The sequence below is a fragment of the Silene latifolia genome, chromosome 1 (genome assembly GCF_048544455.1).
Source record: "Silene latifolia isolate original U9 population chromosome 1, ASM4854445v1, whole genome shotgun sequence".
Classification (NCBI taxonomy): Eukaryota; Viridiplantae; Streptophyta; class Magnoliopsida; order Caryophyllales; family Caryophyllaceae; genus Silene; species Silene latifolia.
The window spans coordinates 15175034-15191120 of record NC_133526.1 but is presented as its reverse complement, the minus strand read 5'-3'; the positions used below and the strand labels follow the sequence as shown (position 1 = coordinate 15191120).

Below are 16087 nucleotides of genomic sequence, written 5' to 3'. Positions count from 1 at the left end.
ATACCCCTATAAAAGGAGTGGCTCCACGAAGTATAAGACATCACAAAATCCAACTAGTTTGTAATCTATATTTGTCTTAGAAATGGAAGGTATGTTGAAACGAAAGTTAGAGGGAGAAGTAGAGATAAGAGAGGGAGCAGCAGATGCATTCCATGACTTTTTTGCAAATAGACCACACCATATCCCTACTGTTAAGGATGATTTTATTCATGCTTGTGACTTGCATGAGGGTGATTATGGTACTCAAGGCTCTACCATCGAATGGACCTACACCGTTGGTATACTACAATACTCCCTTTACTTACTATTATTTCTTCATTAACTTCCAATATATGTTCCTATAATCCTATGTTAATTCCATGTAGGCTAGCCTTTTTTATTCCTATTGTAGGGTAATTGACTAGTTACTTACTAATCATTTTCAAAAAAACAATTGATCTTGTTTAACACCGCTTTTCTCACAACCTAACATATTATGGTATTTGATCTTACTAAACTTTATTCTGAATGAAATTGTAGTAGATCCGTATTACCCCCGTGTTTTAAGGTCTCTCACAAATAGCGGGATAAGGGGTTCGGATATACAGAATATTACCTTTGTGTTAATGACAACATTAGAGAATATTAGGAATAATAGGAGAATATATTATCGGTAGATAATATATTATAGTTAGGTAGTATTATCTTTAGGAAGATCTTTAGATTGTTTCCCAATGCATTGCTACTATAAATTGTAATGTTTCATTAATAATATTCACATCATTCAGTTATACTCTCACTCATATTATTAACAGTGACAACATTGAAGATGAATTTTGCATTGAAAGCTACATCGTATAACTGATACTTCACAATAAAAAAAAAAAGTGTGTAATCATTATAATGAGTCATTTTCCTTTATTTCATCATAATTCAGAGCTAAGAATAATGAGCCTTTAATCTGTTAAAAGTTGGAGAATAATTTTGACTAAACTCAAGTGATTTAATCATGATCCAACACAAACTGATTAAACTCGGTTAAGTTTTCGATTTTGAAATTATTTGGTCTGGTTTCACTTATTTCCAAGTTTTAGGTTTAATTTAAGAAATTAAATCTTTATAATAAGATTTAATTAGAAAGACAAATGGATTAGTCTTGTGTAATATAGTTGTAGAACAGATTCAAACACAATACTATTAGGAGGTAAAAATAGTTACTAAAATATTCCATTTTACGATTAATTTTTCACTAATAAACCAAATATGGAAAGATTCATATGATATTTTTACTAATTATGGTAAAAGTAAGTTTATAATTGCATTTATCATGAGAATATGTCGTAAATCTTTCCATATTTGGTTTAGTAATGTGTGTCCGTAAGGACACCCGTTAGAAAAACCCCAAAAATTAATCGTAAAATAGAATCTTTTAGTAGCTATGTTTACCTCTTAATAGTAGTGTGTTTGGATCCATTCTACAACTACTATTACAGAAGACTGGTCCATTTGCCTTTCTAATTAAAGCTTATGCAAGTATTGGTATTTTTTTAATGTGAGTTTCAAGGACCCGATCTCTTTAAATTAGGCACATGTAGAATTAAATGTTGTGTCCTCTGTTTGGACGACTCCCAGCAAAATACGGTTTACTCCATCACGTCTTGAGGACCCGATCTCTTTAATATCCTTGTTCATATTCACTTCAACATTGAGTACCGTACTTTGTACTCTCATTATTTTTGTCGGTCGATTTTAAGTTAACATGCCACTTCTATAAATGCTTAAAGTACGCGTCCAATTATTATCACAAAACATGAGGGGTCGGGCAATGTTTAAAGTACCCGTGACAGTGGCGGTTTTGACCCTTTGTTCAGAAATATGTAGAAGTTTGTTTCAATAAGGAACATTAAATGTTTAGTGGTTCAGTGGTTGGATACTTAATTTCCAATCCGATGGTCTTGAGTTTTCACTTTTATCTCATTTAGTTATAAATTGTGTTTTTAATGCTATTTAATGCCTAGTTTTAGTATTTTATTTTCAAAATTGTGTTAGTTATAAATTCGTTCTATTATTTTTTTGGTTGTTTCATCAATTTTTATATAATTGCATAACTTATAAATTTAGAATTAAAATTTATTTTCAATTAAATAAAATCCTCGTATTTATTTAGTAACGATAAAATATCATGTACTCAACTATCTATTGCATTTAACATCAAGAAAAATATCATATTATTAGACTACTCATTATTTGGATCCAATTTTATTTTAATTTAGTGTTTTACTTTATCCTCGCGAATTTTTGTGTTTAAATTTTAGTTTCCGACCTACCGTCGCCGAAATCATTGTTAAACTTGCACCTCCTGTGATCAACTCTTAGAATCGCCCCTGTACCCGTCCAACCCTGTAAGACATGGGAGTCGGGTGGGATTGATTTGATGGTAATGGTGATGGCCGGACTAGTTCACCTAATGTGTAGTAGTAAATGGAAATTTATCTAGCTCAAAAAATAAAAAAAGGAACTCGTAACTATGAAAAAGATTTAACTTATAAAATTATTCAACATTCTTTATACGGAGTAGAGTAGTTTATATACTCTGAAGTCGATATAAATTGGCATCAAACATACTTAGTTTTTTAAGACTTTTACATAATATTATTGTAAAACAACATTTTCATTGCAAATAAAAATACCAATGAGATAATTTTACAATATGTCAATTGTCGAACCACTTTACACTAGGCGGACCTTCTAATTTTTTTTTTTTGGGTGTAAATCATCCGGTTTAGTTCGGACTGGGAGCGGGGTAAGATTACTATGGTGGTAAAGCTCTCTCTTATGACTTGTAATACTGTTAGCATTCTCATGGCTCGAACATAAGATCTCCAGTTAAAGTAGATCAAACTTCTTATTGTAGTTCTTACCGTTAATCTGACCTTCTAATTAACGTTAACTAATACAATACAATGTTTTTTTGTCCCGTATATAGATGGGAAGAAGAAAAAGATAAAGCAAATTCTTGAATTGATTGATGAAAAAAACAAGGTAATGAAGTTCAATTGCATTGGTGGAGATTTAATGGAGGATTATGAGACCTTTCTAGTGACATTCCAAGTGATTCCTGTTACTGAAGGAACTTGCAAAGTTGTTTGGACATTTGAATATGTTAAGAAGAAGCCTGGCATCCCTGAGCCAAGTGGTGAAATGGATTCTTTACTTGAAATTGCTAAACATATTGATGACCATCACCATTCTAAGTAGGTCTTCGAGTCGATACTCACCTACTCGGTACACCTATTTTCAGGTTAAAATGGACGACTTATGGTAGTACTGTGTTCCTCGTAATATGTTGTGTTTTATTTAGTGTTGTTGAAAATGAAATAATAAGACGGGGTGTTGCTGTACTTTTATTGTAATATTATGTTTTTATGACGAATATTGTATTATTATGTTACTCCTATGAATGAAAATGTAATTGTGATTGTATTAATCGTTTTAGACAGACTTAATTAAGTTAAGTGTATTCATAAGTCATAACCGACTTACATAATACAGTATTAAAATGAAAAGGGAATTGTGAGAGGTCTTAAGTTAAGAACGGCTTAGGCAAGACCTACTCTCCAATTAATTGACGTAGTCATAGCTTACTCATAATAGCGCACGTTAACACCCCTAATATACAAGTATGTCCTAGTTCCACTTGCTCATATACGGAGTAAATAGAAGGCTTCAACCAATTCGAGTTGTTCGACTAATTCAAACCTACACAAAATTACAAAATTTCTGACGTTGAAGAAATGGCAAGAAGTCATCTGAAGCGGAAGCTAGAAGGGGAAGTTGAGATAACAGAGGTGGCCGGAGACGTTATGCATGCCTTGTTCTCGAAAAGGCCTCACCACATTCCTGCCGTTATTAGCGAAGGGTTTATTCATGGTTGTGAGGTGGTTCAAGGTGCCTTTGGTTATTCTGGCTCCACCATCAAATGGACTTATTCCATAGGTAATCTTTTAAATTCTATGTCTAATTGGATACACGACTTTTAGAAGCAAAGGGAAAGGGAGGAGAAGAAAACAATGACATAATACGTAGATGTGAACTAGTTTAGTTGATAAAATCATAAGAGACGATGTTAATAACCTGAGTTTAAATCCTTTCAGCATTAATATACTTCCTTTGCATTGCTTCTCATTTTTGTTTATTATTTGTTTGAGTCTTTTTCTCCGTGTAAGTAGAGGTTGCATAATCGGGTAACTCAGGTCGGGTATGTCAGATCAAAGCATGTCTGGTCATATCGGGTTAGCTTGCGTAGGGTCAACAACGAGTTTGAGTGGTTACGGTTCATGTCGGCTCGTTGTCGAGTCAGGTCATAATCAGGTGACAAGTCGAGTCGGGTTAAGTTTGGGTCAAACAATTTAGAGATGTACCTATTTTAGTTTTAAGCTTAAAAAATTAAAATGAATACATTATTAATTAGGTAATTTTGTTATCCGGTCAAAATCGGGTTGTAATATCGAGTCACGGGTCAAATCAAGTCAGGTCGGGTCGGCTTAGGTCGAGTTCAAGTTGGGACAATTAAGGTAGTTTTCGGTTGCTAATTTGACCCCTGCAAGAGGATTGTATCAATCCGGGTTTCGAGATCCGGGTTGGGTTCCTTAGTCAGCTATAGGTAGGGGTGTTAATGAGACGAGACAGCTCGCGAGCTACTTGAGATCGGCTCGGTCAAAGCTCGGCTCGTGTGAGCTCGACTCGGGCTCGACTCGAGAGCTTAACGAGTCAAGCCGAGCAAAGGCTGGCTCGACTCGAAAAGCTCGCGAGCGGCTCGAACTTGTGTGATTACCTAAGATATTGTTATTATTTTATAAAAATATGTTATCATGATTATATTTTTGTATCACACAATCAAATGTTTCAATGAGTTGCTAAATATTTTTACATATAACCTTCGAGCCTTGTTATTGAAAATATCGAAAGAAAAAAATAAAAAAAAACAAACAGTTTTATATAGGCTCGATTTGGGCTCGAGTTTGGCTCGAGTTCGCGTTAAAGCTCGCAAGCTTTATAACGAGCGCATTTTTTTCAAGCTCGGATAAGCTCGAGATCGGCAAGTGGGTGGGAAATGGATACTCCAATGGTGTCTCTTTCACAACATGAGAGTGGATAGTGCAAGTGGGTGGGAAATGGATACTCCATTTGTCCTCCCACTTGTATTTTATGAGAGAACCACTATCCGTCTACAGTTTTAGACGGTTAGTAACCGTCTAAAATGAGACTGACTGAAAAAAGAACTTGATACACTGAAGAAAAAAAAAAAAAAAAAAAAAGATCTAACTTAAACCACCCTTGAGATAAATCGATTTCAAGTAGATCGAACCAAATCATCCTCTTATATTTAACACTCTTATTTTCTTCCACTAGATCATATTGCAATCATCAAATGTTGTTTGGTAATTGCCTAATTGGTCACTCACTAATGATGTTCCCTACTTTTCTTAAGCGTGTCTTTAAATTGTGTTACAGTGGTAAATTGGTAAATGGTCAACCCATTTACTCCTACAACCACTAAAGAATGTCCACTCAACAATTAATTTATCCAAACTCAACACTCGCTACACGTTTAACATACCAAGAACAAGCAATATCTTTTTTAAATTCTTATGGGTTATTTTCCGTTTGAAATAAGACGGATTAAATGTAGTTATTTTACCGTAAAATGATACTAATTTCTGATAAAATGTTGCCATCATTTTCACGGTAAAAAGTGGCAATTTTAATTATAACATTTTGTCATTAAATTGTTACATTCTATTAAAAAAAATGGTGACATTTAGTCTGTTTTATTTCGGACCGTTGAAACAAAACTTATTATTTTTTTTTTTAATAACAACTACCATATGTAATCTCGTAAATCTTTTTTTAATAATTTCTAGATAATTAGAGTAATTGGTGTTCTTATGTAGATGGCAACACAAAAACAGTGACACAAATATTTGATGTAATAGAAGGCAAAAACAAGGGGATGGATTTCATCTGTAAAGATGGAGATTTGACGAAGGATTACGAGAATTTCGTAGTCTCGTATCGCGTGATTCAAGTTGGCCATGGAAGTAGCAAAGTAGTTTGGAAATTTGAATATGAGAAGAAACATTCTGGCTTTCCTGAGCCTACCGGAGAAATGGATGCCTTCATTAATATTACTAAGGATATCAATGACCATCACCATGCCATACGGTAGTAGGCTTGAGATCGAAATTGGATGATAGTTATCACCGGGTGACGCTATCGCATTTTCCATTCCATATTGATAATGATTGAATTGAATTTGTAATTTGGATACTAAATTACTAATATCCTATAATTGGTATAGTCAAATTGTTGGGTCATTAGTCACGTCTCGGAAAGCATTTTATGCTCTGGATTAATGAAGCGGTTTAAACATTCGACACATTTGAATATCTTTTATGAGAAATTCTTGGGTACATCGGGTACACCGTACACCACATCATCGTACACTCTACGGTCTCTACCCAATAAAAATATTAGAAATGCCTACCCTCTCCAGAAATAATTAAACTCAACTCATTTTGGTATTGGATCCGATTTCCAAGGCTCGGATCGGAAATATAACCTGAATGATTTGATTTACAAGCGACCACGGCAACTCTTTATATTGCATCATAAATTCATAACCAGAGTCCAATACTATATACGAGGTACATGTCATTGCCCTAGTTCTGGTCTCATTAAGCTCTTAAAAAGTTAACATATGCTCTAAAACAAAATTTCCATAACAAGAAAAAAAAAGGTAAAAGAATCGAAAAAAGATAGTGAACACAGCAAAGTACAAGTGATTTTTGACATGATTTCCAACAACGCTATTATATAACACCGCCCTCTTGAGGAGGAATATAAGAACATTGTATATATCATATTAGTTCGACGTTGCTTTTCATCAATGACATTATGTACTCAAAGCTTCTTATTACTAGATATACTAGAGTTTCTTAGAAAACCGGGTTTTCTTAACCACATTTACAGCTTCAGAGCTTCATACATGCCATATCCTTGCGACAACTTTTCATCGACGACCAACACAGTTAAATCTGTGATATCAACTAAACAAAGAAAATCACAGTGTGTAATCTTTGACATTCATAGACGTAAGACGCCTAGGCGAGGGCAAGCGCGGTAAAAAGTAATAGTGATTAGATGTTGTTAATGTTTAGAACCTGATATACCGTTATTTGCAATTATCGATGACTTCTCTCTCGAACCAATACTTGGATTCATTTCTGAATTGCTGGCTTGGTTCTCGACACACCCCGGTCTCATCCACACTTTAATGTGACCTTCTCGACAAGCCGTAAGAATGGAGTCTTGAGTAAATAACACCCCTGAGAGAGGCTCGGTGTGGACCCGATGAGTGACTACCGGGTTGAGCTTTGGGACATCTCTCATGCTGGGAGAGGGTTGAAGTGTACCCACAGGGCCAATGTTGTCCCAGTGAGATGATTGGCTCGCAGTGCTATAAGTTGGGGACCCACCAAGAGGTGACCCACCAGGAGCTCGTCGAAGAGGTACCACAATCTCGTTCATTTCCAAGTCCCAAGGCAGAAGTTGTGTGTCCTGTTGCAAAGAAAAGGCAAATCAAGACCAATACAACAACAACAACAACAACAACAACAACAACAACAACAACAGGGCCTTAAACAGGTTGACCAAAGTTGTAGGTTTTTTCCATCAAAGTGTGGGAAAGCAAAGGCAGAAACTGCAGAAGTTGGAGCCATACTTCCAAGTGACCAGGTCTTCAACAGGTTTGGTGAAACTTTTGTTTGTGGGTCCATTTTGGGCCCTAAGATCTTCATGGCTCTTATACAACTTTGTCCACTTGTCATTCAAAAACAATATCTATAAATGGTCCCTTCCACTCTCCCTGGTCTTTGTGCCAAAACCAAAGGTAAACAAATGATTCAGACGGAGGGAGCATGATAGTATATGTGCACTTGTCACAGCATATTATAGAGAAATCTAACACTGTAATAGACTGATTATGGCGCTCATGGCTTGGCAATAGCAGTTTCATACTTGGTGGACTAAATCAAAATGCCTAGCTAAACCCAATGCTTTCCTTTTCATAAAGAGAAGAAAAGTGTCGTTCTGGTATGATAAGCAGTCTCTCTTTGTTGCAGAAAAACTGGTTGTATAATCCATAAATTGGCCAAATAATTCAAACTTTTACAATTGTACAACTAGCCAAAACTCAACTCTCTCCATTCATATTTAAATTCACCATTTCGATTTTTAACACTATTCATTAATAGTAAAGAAAATTGATATTAAGAACTTCTTGCAATATGTGAAGAAAATATAGCCTGTGATGATTTGTTTCAGACTACAATAACAACGTATAATATTTTATATTATATAATTAGAGATATTAAGGTTGCATTATGGGCGGCATTGACATATGTCTAAAATTAAATTGAGTGTTTGGATTTGATCCAAGTACGTAAGACCTTATTCTTTTCGGTTAAAAGGAGCTAGTCTGAAGTGAATAAGGTTGGGTTAAGTTGAGTTGAGCTAAATTGAAGTGAATGAAACTAATTAAGTTAAACTGAATGGAGATTAAGCAAGAGTTATTTTGAATAAAAGTAAGTTAAAATAAAATAAGCTAAACTGCACTGACATGAAATTAAGTCGGAGATAAAATGGCATACCACGAAAGTGAAGTCATTTGAGACGTCACCTGTTGAAGTGTGAGACTTTTCTGGAGTGTTCTAGAAGGTTCCAGTATATTCTAGAATAATGTAGAAACATCTAGAATGTTCTAGAATACTCATGTACATACTAGAATAATTTAGAAGAGTCTAGAAGGGTCTAGAAGAGACATGAATGTTCTAGGTGTGTGTAGAGAAACCTAGAATATTCTAGAGATATCTTGTATGTATAGAAGAGTCTAGAGGCTTACAAGTTTAGGTCAGTATAGAATGCTCTATTCTAGAGAATTCTAAGAATGTGGGAGAAGGAGGAGGAGCACTATAAATAGAGGTCCTCCCCTCCCATTTTGGTGTATCCAACAAATTCACAAAAATCAATACAAAAACTAATTCCTTCAAACTAAACACCAACTAATCAACCTTCAACTAATCAACTAAATAAACTAACAACTAATCTCCACTCTACTTCCTATACTCCCCCATACACCAACAAGTGGTATCAAGAGCTCTAAAGATCTTAGGGCAACAAAATAAAACTATGGCTTCCGCATCAAATACTCTATCGTCTACTCTTCCAATTTTTGGAGGAGAAAATTACGACTATTGGTGCATTAAAATGAAGGCTCTCTTAAAATCAAATGCACTATGGGAGATTGTGGAAAATGGTCCCGAAAAGCAACAAGAAGGTGTTCAACCCACCGAAGCATCCTTAAAGAAAATAAATGAGGATGAGATAAAGGACGCCAAAGCCTTGTCTTTTATCTTTAATGCTGTTTCGGAGACCATCTTTCCAAAAATAATGCGGGCTTCTACCGCAAAAGAAGCATGGGATTCACTCCAAAAAGAATTCCATGGTGATGAAAGGATAAGAACAATACGTCTCAATACCCTAAGAAAAGATTTCGAAAATTTGAAGATGAGGGAGAATGAAGACATACAAACTTACACTTCAAGAGTAACGGAGATAGTTAATCAAATGAAGATATATGGCGAAGATATTACCGACACGAGAATCGTGCAAAAAATTCTCGCGACTTTAACCAAAAAGTTCGACATGATTGTCACTGTTATTGAAGAATCAAGGGATCTCTCAAAGCTCACAGTAACCGAGCTACTTGGATCCTTACTCGCCTATGATCAAAAATTCAAGACTGGAGAATCTTCTTCCGAGGATGCTTTCAAGTCATCGCATAAAGAAAAGCGGTCCGGAGGGTGGAAGAAGAAAAGTGACGATGGTGGCAATAAACAAATGTCACAATCAAAGGGAAAGTTTCCTCCTTGTGGCATTTGTGGAAAGAATAATCATGCGGAAAAGAATTGCTTTTTCAAAGGCAAGCCCCAGTGTCACCATTGTAAGAAGTATGGGCACTTTAAAAAAGATTGTAGACAAAAACAAATGGAGTCCAAGGACCAAGCTCATTATTCAAGTAGCGTTAATAATGAGCACCTCTTCTATGCCGGCCAAGCAAAGACTTCAAGCAAAGAAAGTAGGTGGCTAATTGACAGTGGTTGTACAAGGCACATGACGAATGATTCAAGCATCTTTAGCGAGTTGGATACTTATGTCCAAACTCCGGTACGAATGGGGAATGGTGAAGTTCTGACATCGAAGGGCAAAGGTACGATCATTGTTCCAACTAATCGGGGTACAAAATACATTAAAGATGTGCTACTTGTCCCGGATCTTGCTGAAAATTTGCTAAGTGTGGCACAAATGATCAAGAATGGTTATTCACTAGTCTTTGCAAATAATCATTGCACCATATATGACCCCGGAAATAAGGAGATTGCTAAAGTTGCCATGGAAAATAAAAGCTTCTCCTTGAAATGGAAGTATGGCCTAGAGTCATCATATCGAGCTCACGCCGCGGAGACCTGGCTATGGCATAGAAGGTACGGACATTTCAACTTACGTGCACTAGCCGACTTACACAAGCAGAATGTTGTGCGGGATTTTCCAATGATTCAAGCAACTAAAGAACTATGCGAGCCTTGTCAACTTGGAAAGCAACACCGCCTGCCATTTCCAAAAGGCCAAGCATGGAGGGCAAGTAAAAAGCTAGAGCTTGTTCACACAGACGTATGCGGTCCTCAAAGAACTTTATCTCATCTTGGAAACAGGTACTTTATCCTGTTTATTGATGATTTTACTCGAATGACTTGGGTATATTTTATGAAACAAAAATCAGAAGTATTCCAAGTCTTTCAAAAATTCAAAGCTCTCGCTGAAAATCAAAGCGGGTGCAAATTGAAGATGATTAGATCCGATCGCGGGAAAGAATATACTTCTTCACAATTTGACCAGTTTTGTGAAGATGAAGGTGTAGAACATCAGCTCACAGCAGGATATACTCCACAACAAAACGGGGTATCCGAAAGAAAGAATAGGACCGTGATGGAGATGGCGGATGCATGTTGGTGAAAAGAAGATCCGAAGAAATTTTGGCCGATTTGTCTACACATCCGTATACCGCTCAACAGACTTCCAACAAAGGCGATTAAGGGAAAAACTCCAGAGAAGCTTGGAGCGGTAAAAGCCTACTGACTAAGCATTTAAAGGTGTTTGGCTCAATCGCTATGCTCACATCCCGGCGCAAAAAAGGAGCAAGCTTGATGATAAGGCGAGAGAAAGGTATATTTCTTGGCTACGACTCAAAATCAAAGGCTTACCGGATTTTCAATCTTAATACGGAGAAGATCATGATAAGCCGAGACGTGGAGTTTGATGAAGATGCAATGTGGAATTGGGAAGAGAAGAAGGTGGAAAGAAATGTGATCCTAGTTCCTTATCACCAACATCAACCAGAAGGTGATGATGATACGATCAACAATAATGATCCTCCTACACCTCCATCAACTCCAATGCATGCACACTCTCCATCCTCTAACGACAATTCGGAGAATGCTACGGGACCTCGAGGTAGGAAAGATCTCTCCGAAATTTATGCAGAATGTCCCGTTATTAATCTAAATGAAGAGGAATGTGAGAGATGCTACTTCGCTTTTGAGGAGCCAAGAGACTATGATGAGGCTTCCAAATACAAAGAGTGGCAAGACGCAATGGAGACAGAAATAAACATGATAAAGAAGAATAACACATGGGAATTAGTGGACAAACCCAAGGATCGAAAGGTGATTGGAGTGAAATGGGTCTACAAAACAAAGTTGAATCCCGGATGGCTCAATCAATAAGTACAAGCAAGATTGGTCGTGAAAGGGTACTCCCAACAAGTGGAATAGACTACGGAGACACATTTGCTCCGTTGCTCGTCACGATACGGTAAGGACTCTTATTGCTCTAGTTGCTCAAGAAAGATGGAAAATTTATCAACTTGATGTCAAATCTGCCTTCCTTAATGGAGAACTCGAGGAGGAGATATACATCGAGCAACCTCCAGGCTTTGTCACACAAGGAAATGAAGAAAAGGTGTGCAAGCTGAAAAAGGCTCTATATGGCCTCAAACAAGCTCCAAGGGCGTGGTACAGCAAGATTGATTCTTACTTCCTTGAGCAAGGATTCACGAGGAGTAAAAATGAGCATACACTATACGTAAAGGAAAAACAAGGTGATCTTCTCATCGTTTCTCTCTATGTTGATGATCTCCTTGTCACAGGAAACAATGCCCAAATGATCCTTACATTTAAGGAGGAGATGAAGAAAAGGTTTGAAATGACGGATTTGGGCTTAATGAATTTCTTCCTTGGCATGGAAGTCCATCAAGCAAAAGATGGAATCTTCATTTCTCAAACTAAGTATGCTCGGAAAATCCTCAAAAGGTTCAAAATGGAAGTAGTAAGCGGTTTCTACTCCTTTGGTCCCGAATGAGAAGCTATCCAAAAATGATGGGTCAAAAGAAGTTGATCTCAAGCAATACCGAAGCTTGGTTGGAAGCTTACTTTACCTCACAAACAACAAGACTCGATCTTATGTTCGCCACAAGCTTATTATCAAGATTTATGAGCAAACCAAGTGAGGTTCACATGGGTACAGCGAAGAGAATACTTCGATATCTAAAGGGTACTCTAGAGTTTGGAGTATTTTACCAGCCTTGCGACAATCCAAGATTAATAGCGTACCCCGACAGCGACTGGGCAGGATCGGTAGATGACATGAAAAGTACTTCAGGCTATGCATTTACTTTCGGCTCAGGAGTATTCTCATGGAATTCAAAGAAGCAAGACATCGTAGCTCAATCAACAATGAGGCCGAGCACGTTGCAGCTTGCGCCGCCGTCAATCAAGTAATATGGCTAAGGAAGATACTTGAGGACTTGGGCTACAAACAAGAAAGAGCAACCAAGGTTATGGTGGATAACAAGTCAGCAATTGCCATTGCGAAGAATCCAGTGTGCTTCAGCAAGACAAAGCACATGAAAGTGAGGTTCTATGCACTTCGAGATGCTGAGCAAGAAAAGGAAGTGGAACTTCTCCATTGCCCATCCGAGTTCCAACTAGCTGACATTTTAACCAAGGCTCTACCGACAGGAAGGTTCGAGTTTCTAAGATCAAAGTCAAGGCGTCACTCCAAAAGTCTCAAGGAGGAGTGTTGAAGTGTGAGACTTTTCTGGAGTGTTCTAGAAGGTTCCAGTATATTCTAGAATAATGTAGAAACATCTAGAATGTTCTAGAATACTCATGTACATACTAGAATAATCTAGAAGAGTCTAGAAGGGTCTAGAAGAGACATGAATGTTCTAGGTGTGTGTAGAGAAACCTAGAATATTCTAGAGATATCTTGTATGTATAGAAGAGTCTAGAGGCTTACAAGTTTAGGTCAGTATAGAATGCTCTATTCTAGAGAATTCTAAGAATGTGGGAGAAGGAGGAGGAGCACTATAAATAGAGGTCCTCCCCTCCCATTTTGGTGTATCCAACAAATTCACAAAAATCAATACAAAAACTAATTCCTTCAAACTAAACACCAACTAATCAACCTTCAACTAATCAACTAAATAAACTAACAACTAATCTCCACTCTACTTCCTATACTCCCCCATACACCAACATCACCCACAAGGCCACAATATAGAAATGTGACTACTTCAATTACCCCTATAAAAGGAGTGGCTCCACGAAGTATAAGACATCACAAAATCCAACTAGTTTGTATCTATATTTGTCTTAGAAATGGAAGGTATGTTGAAACGTAAGTTAGAGGGAGAAGTAGAGATAAGAGAGGGAGCAGCAGATGCATTCCATGACTTTTTTGCAAATAGACCACACCATATCCCTACTGTTAAGGATGATTTTATTCATGCTTGTGACTTGCATGAGGGTGATTATGGTACTCAAGGCTCTACCATCGAATGGACCTACACCGTTGGTATACTACTATACTCCCTTTACTTACTATTATTTCTTCATTAACTTCCAATATATGTTCCTATAATCCTATGTTAATTCCATGTAGGGTTGACTAGTTACTTACTCCGTACTAATCATTTTCAAGAAACAGTTGATCTTGCTTAATATGTTTTTCTCACAACCTAATGTATGTCTGTCTAAGAAGAATTAAGCATATGTTGGTATTTGACTAAACTTTATTTTGAATGAAGTTGTAGTAAATTCGTATTACCCCCGTGTTTTAAGGTATCCCGCAAATAACGGGATAAGGGGACCGGATGTACAAAACATTACCTTTGTGTTAGTGACACAGAATTACCGATGCAGGCTGTTTCAGAGTGACAAAATTGAAGATGAATTTTGCATTGAAAGCTACATCGTATAAGTGATACTTCACAATAAAAAAAAGTGTATATAACCATTAATTATAATGAGTCATTTTTCTTTATTTCATCATAATACAAAGCTAATTAAGAATAACGAGCCTTTAATCCCATTAAAAGTTGAATAATTTTGACTAACTAAGATGATTTAATCATGATCCAACACAAACCGATTAAACTAGGTATCCTTGGTTAAGTGTTCGATTCTGTAAGTATTTGGTCTGGTTTGACTTATTTCCAAGTTTTAGGTTTAATTTAAGATCGTTTTAGTTTTAAGAAATTAAATCTTTATAATAAGCTCTAATTAGAAAGGTAAATAGATTAGTCTTGTATAATATATAGTTGTATAACAGATCTGAACACAATACCGGAGATAAAAGTGGTTACTAAAAAGATTTTGTTTAACAATAATTTTTTGACTCAAAGATTTCGTGTTACGTTAAATTTTTGTAAAACGACCGCCTTACGCAAGTATTTGTGTATGTTTTGTTAATGTGAGTTTTAAGGACCCGATCTCTTTATTCAGTTAATAGGCTATATTACCAGTTGTAGTACAACGAGTGGTGTAAAATTTGAGCTTTATAATAAACTTTTCGAGTTTTGTTTTAAAGTTTCTGAACTCATCCACTTAAAATATAAAAATAAAAAAAATAAAAACTTTAAAAAACTCAAAAACTTGTATGAATTGATGGTAATGAAGTTTACATAGAAATTTGTATGAATAACGTGCAATTTTACATTGTCAATTGTCAAACCCACTTTATACAAGACTGGCCTTCTAATTTGTTTCTTCAGCCCGGGGTAGGATTTAGGGTGGTCAAGCTCTCCCTCATGACTTTTAATACTGTTAGCATTCTCATAGCTCGAACATAAGATCTCTAATTAAAGTAGATCAAACTTCTTAGCTCTTACCAGTTGATCTGACCTTGTAGTTAATGTTTTTCTGTCATGTATATAGATGGGAAGAAGAAAAAGATAAAGCAAATTCTTGAATTGATTGATGAAAAAAACAAGGTAATGAAGTTCAATTGCATTGGTGGAGATTTAATGGAGGATTATGAGACCTTTCTAGTGACATTCCAAGTGATTCCTGTTACTGAAGGAACTTGCAAAGTTGTTTGGACATTTGAATATGTTAAGAAGAAGCCTGGCATCCCTGAGCCAAGTGGTGAAATGGATTCTTTACTTGAAATTGCTAAACATATTGATGACCATCACCATTCTAAGTAGGTCTTCGAGTCGATACTCACCTACTCGGTACACCTATTTTCAGGTTAAAATGGACGACTTATGGTAGTACTGTGTTCCTCGTAATATGTTGTGTTTTATTTAGTGTTGTTGAAAATGAAATAATAAGACGGGGTGTTGCTGTACTTTTATTGTAATATTATGTTTTTATGACGAATATTGTATTATTATGTTACTCCTATGAATGAAAATGTAATTGTGATTGTATTAATCGTTTTAGACAGACTTAATTAAGTTAAGTGTATTCATAAGTCATAACCGACTTACATAATACAGTATTAAAATGAAAAGGGAATTGTGAGAGGTCTTAAGTTAAGAACGGCTTAGGCAAGACCTACTCTCCAATTAATTGACGTAGTCATAGCTTACTCATAATAGCGCACGTTAACACCCCTAATATACAAGTATGTCCTAGTTCCACTT

At 36.2% G+C, this 16087-nt stretch overlaps 3 protein-coding genes and 1 long non-coding RNA gene across 4 annotated transcripts; 3 read left to right on the top strand and 1 right to left on the bottom strand.

The window, feature by feature from the left end:
• The first annotated feature begins 3 nt into the window (after positions 1-3).
• LOC141599795 (MLP-like protein 34) lies at positions 4-3466 on the top strand. The gene is made up of 2 exons (XM_074419915.1): positions 4-278; positions 2966-3466. The coding sequence occupies exons 1-2, from the start codon at positions 83-85 to the stop codon at positions 3235-3237; spliced, it is 468 nt and encodes a 155-aa protein (XP_074276016.1). The 5' UTR covers positions 4-82; the 3' UTR covers positions 3238-3466.
• A 283-nt stretch (positions 3467-3749) lies between these two features.
• On the top strand, positions 3750-6391 carry LOC141652264 (MLP-like protein 31). The gene is made up of 2 exons (XM_074459816.1): positions 3750-3975; positions 5934-6391. Exons 1-2 carry the CDS (start codon positions 3774-3776, stop codon positions 6206-6208), a joined length of 477 nt encoding a protein of 158 aa, XP_074315917.1. The 5' UTR covers positions 3750-3773; the 3' UTR covers positions 6209-6391.
• A 442-nt stretch (positions 6392-6833) lies between these two features.
• Positions 6834-8139, bottom strand: LOC141652177 (uncharacterized). Its single transcript, XR_012547047.1, has 2 exons — positions 7203-8139; positions 6834-7088 (listed from the first exon to the last, which is right to left on the bottom strand). It is a non-coding gene; the product is annotated as an uncharacterized LOC141652177 (long non-coding RNA).
• Positions 8140-13775: 5636 nt separating this feature from the next.
• On the top strand, positions 13776-15875 carry LOC141599753 (MLP-like protein 34). The gene is made up of 2 exons (XM_074419865.1): positions 13776-14013; positions 15375-15875. The coding sequence occupies exons 1-2, from the start codon at positions 13818-13820 to the stop codon at positions 15644-15646; spliced, it is 468 nt and encodes a 155-aa protein (XP_074275966.1). The 5' UTR covers positions 13776-13817; the 3' UTR covers positions 15647-15875.
• Positions 15876-16087: the final 212 nt, after the last annotated feature.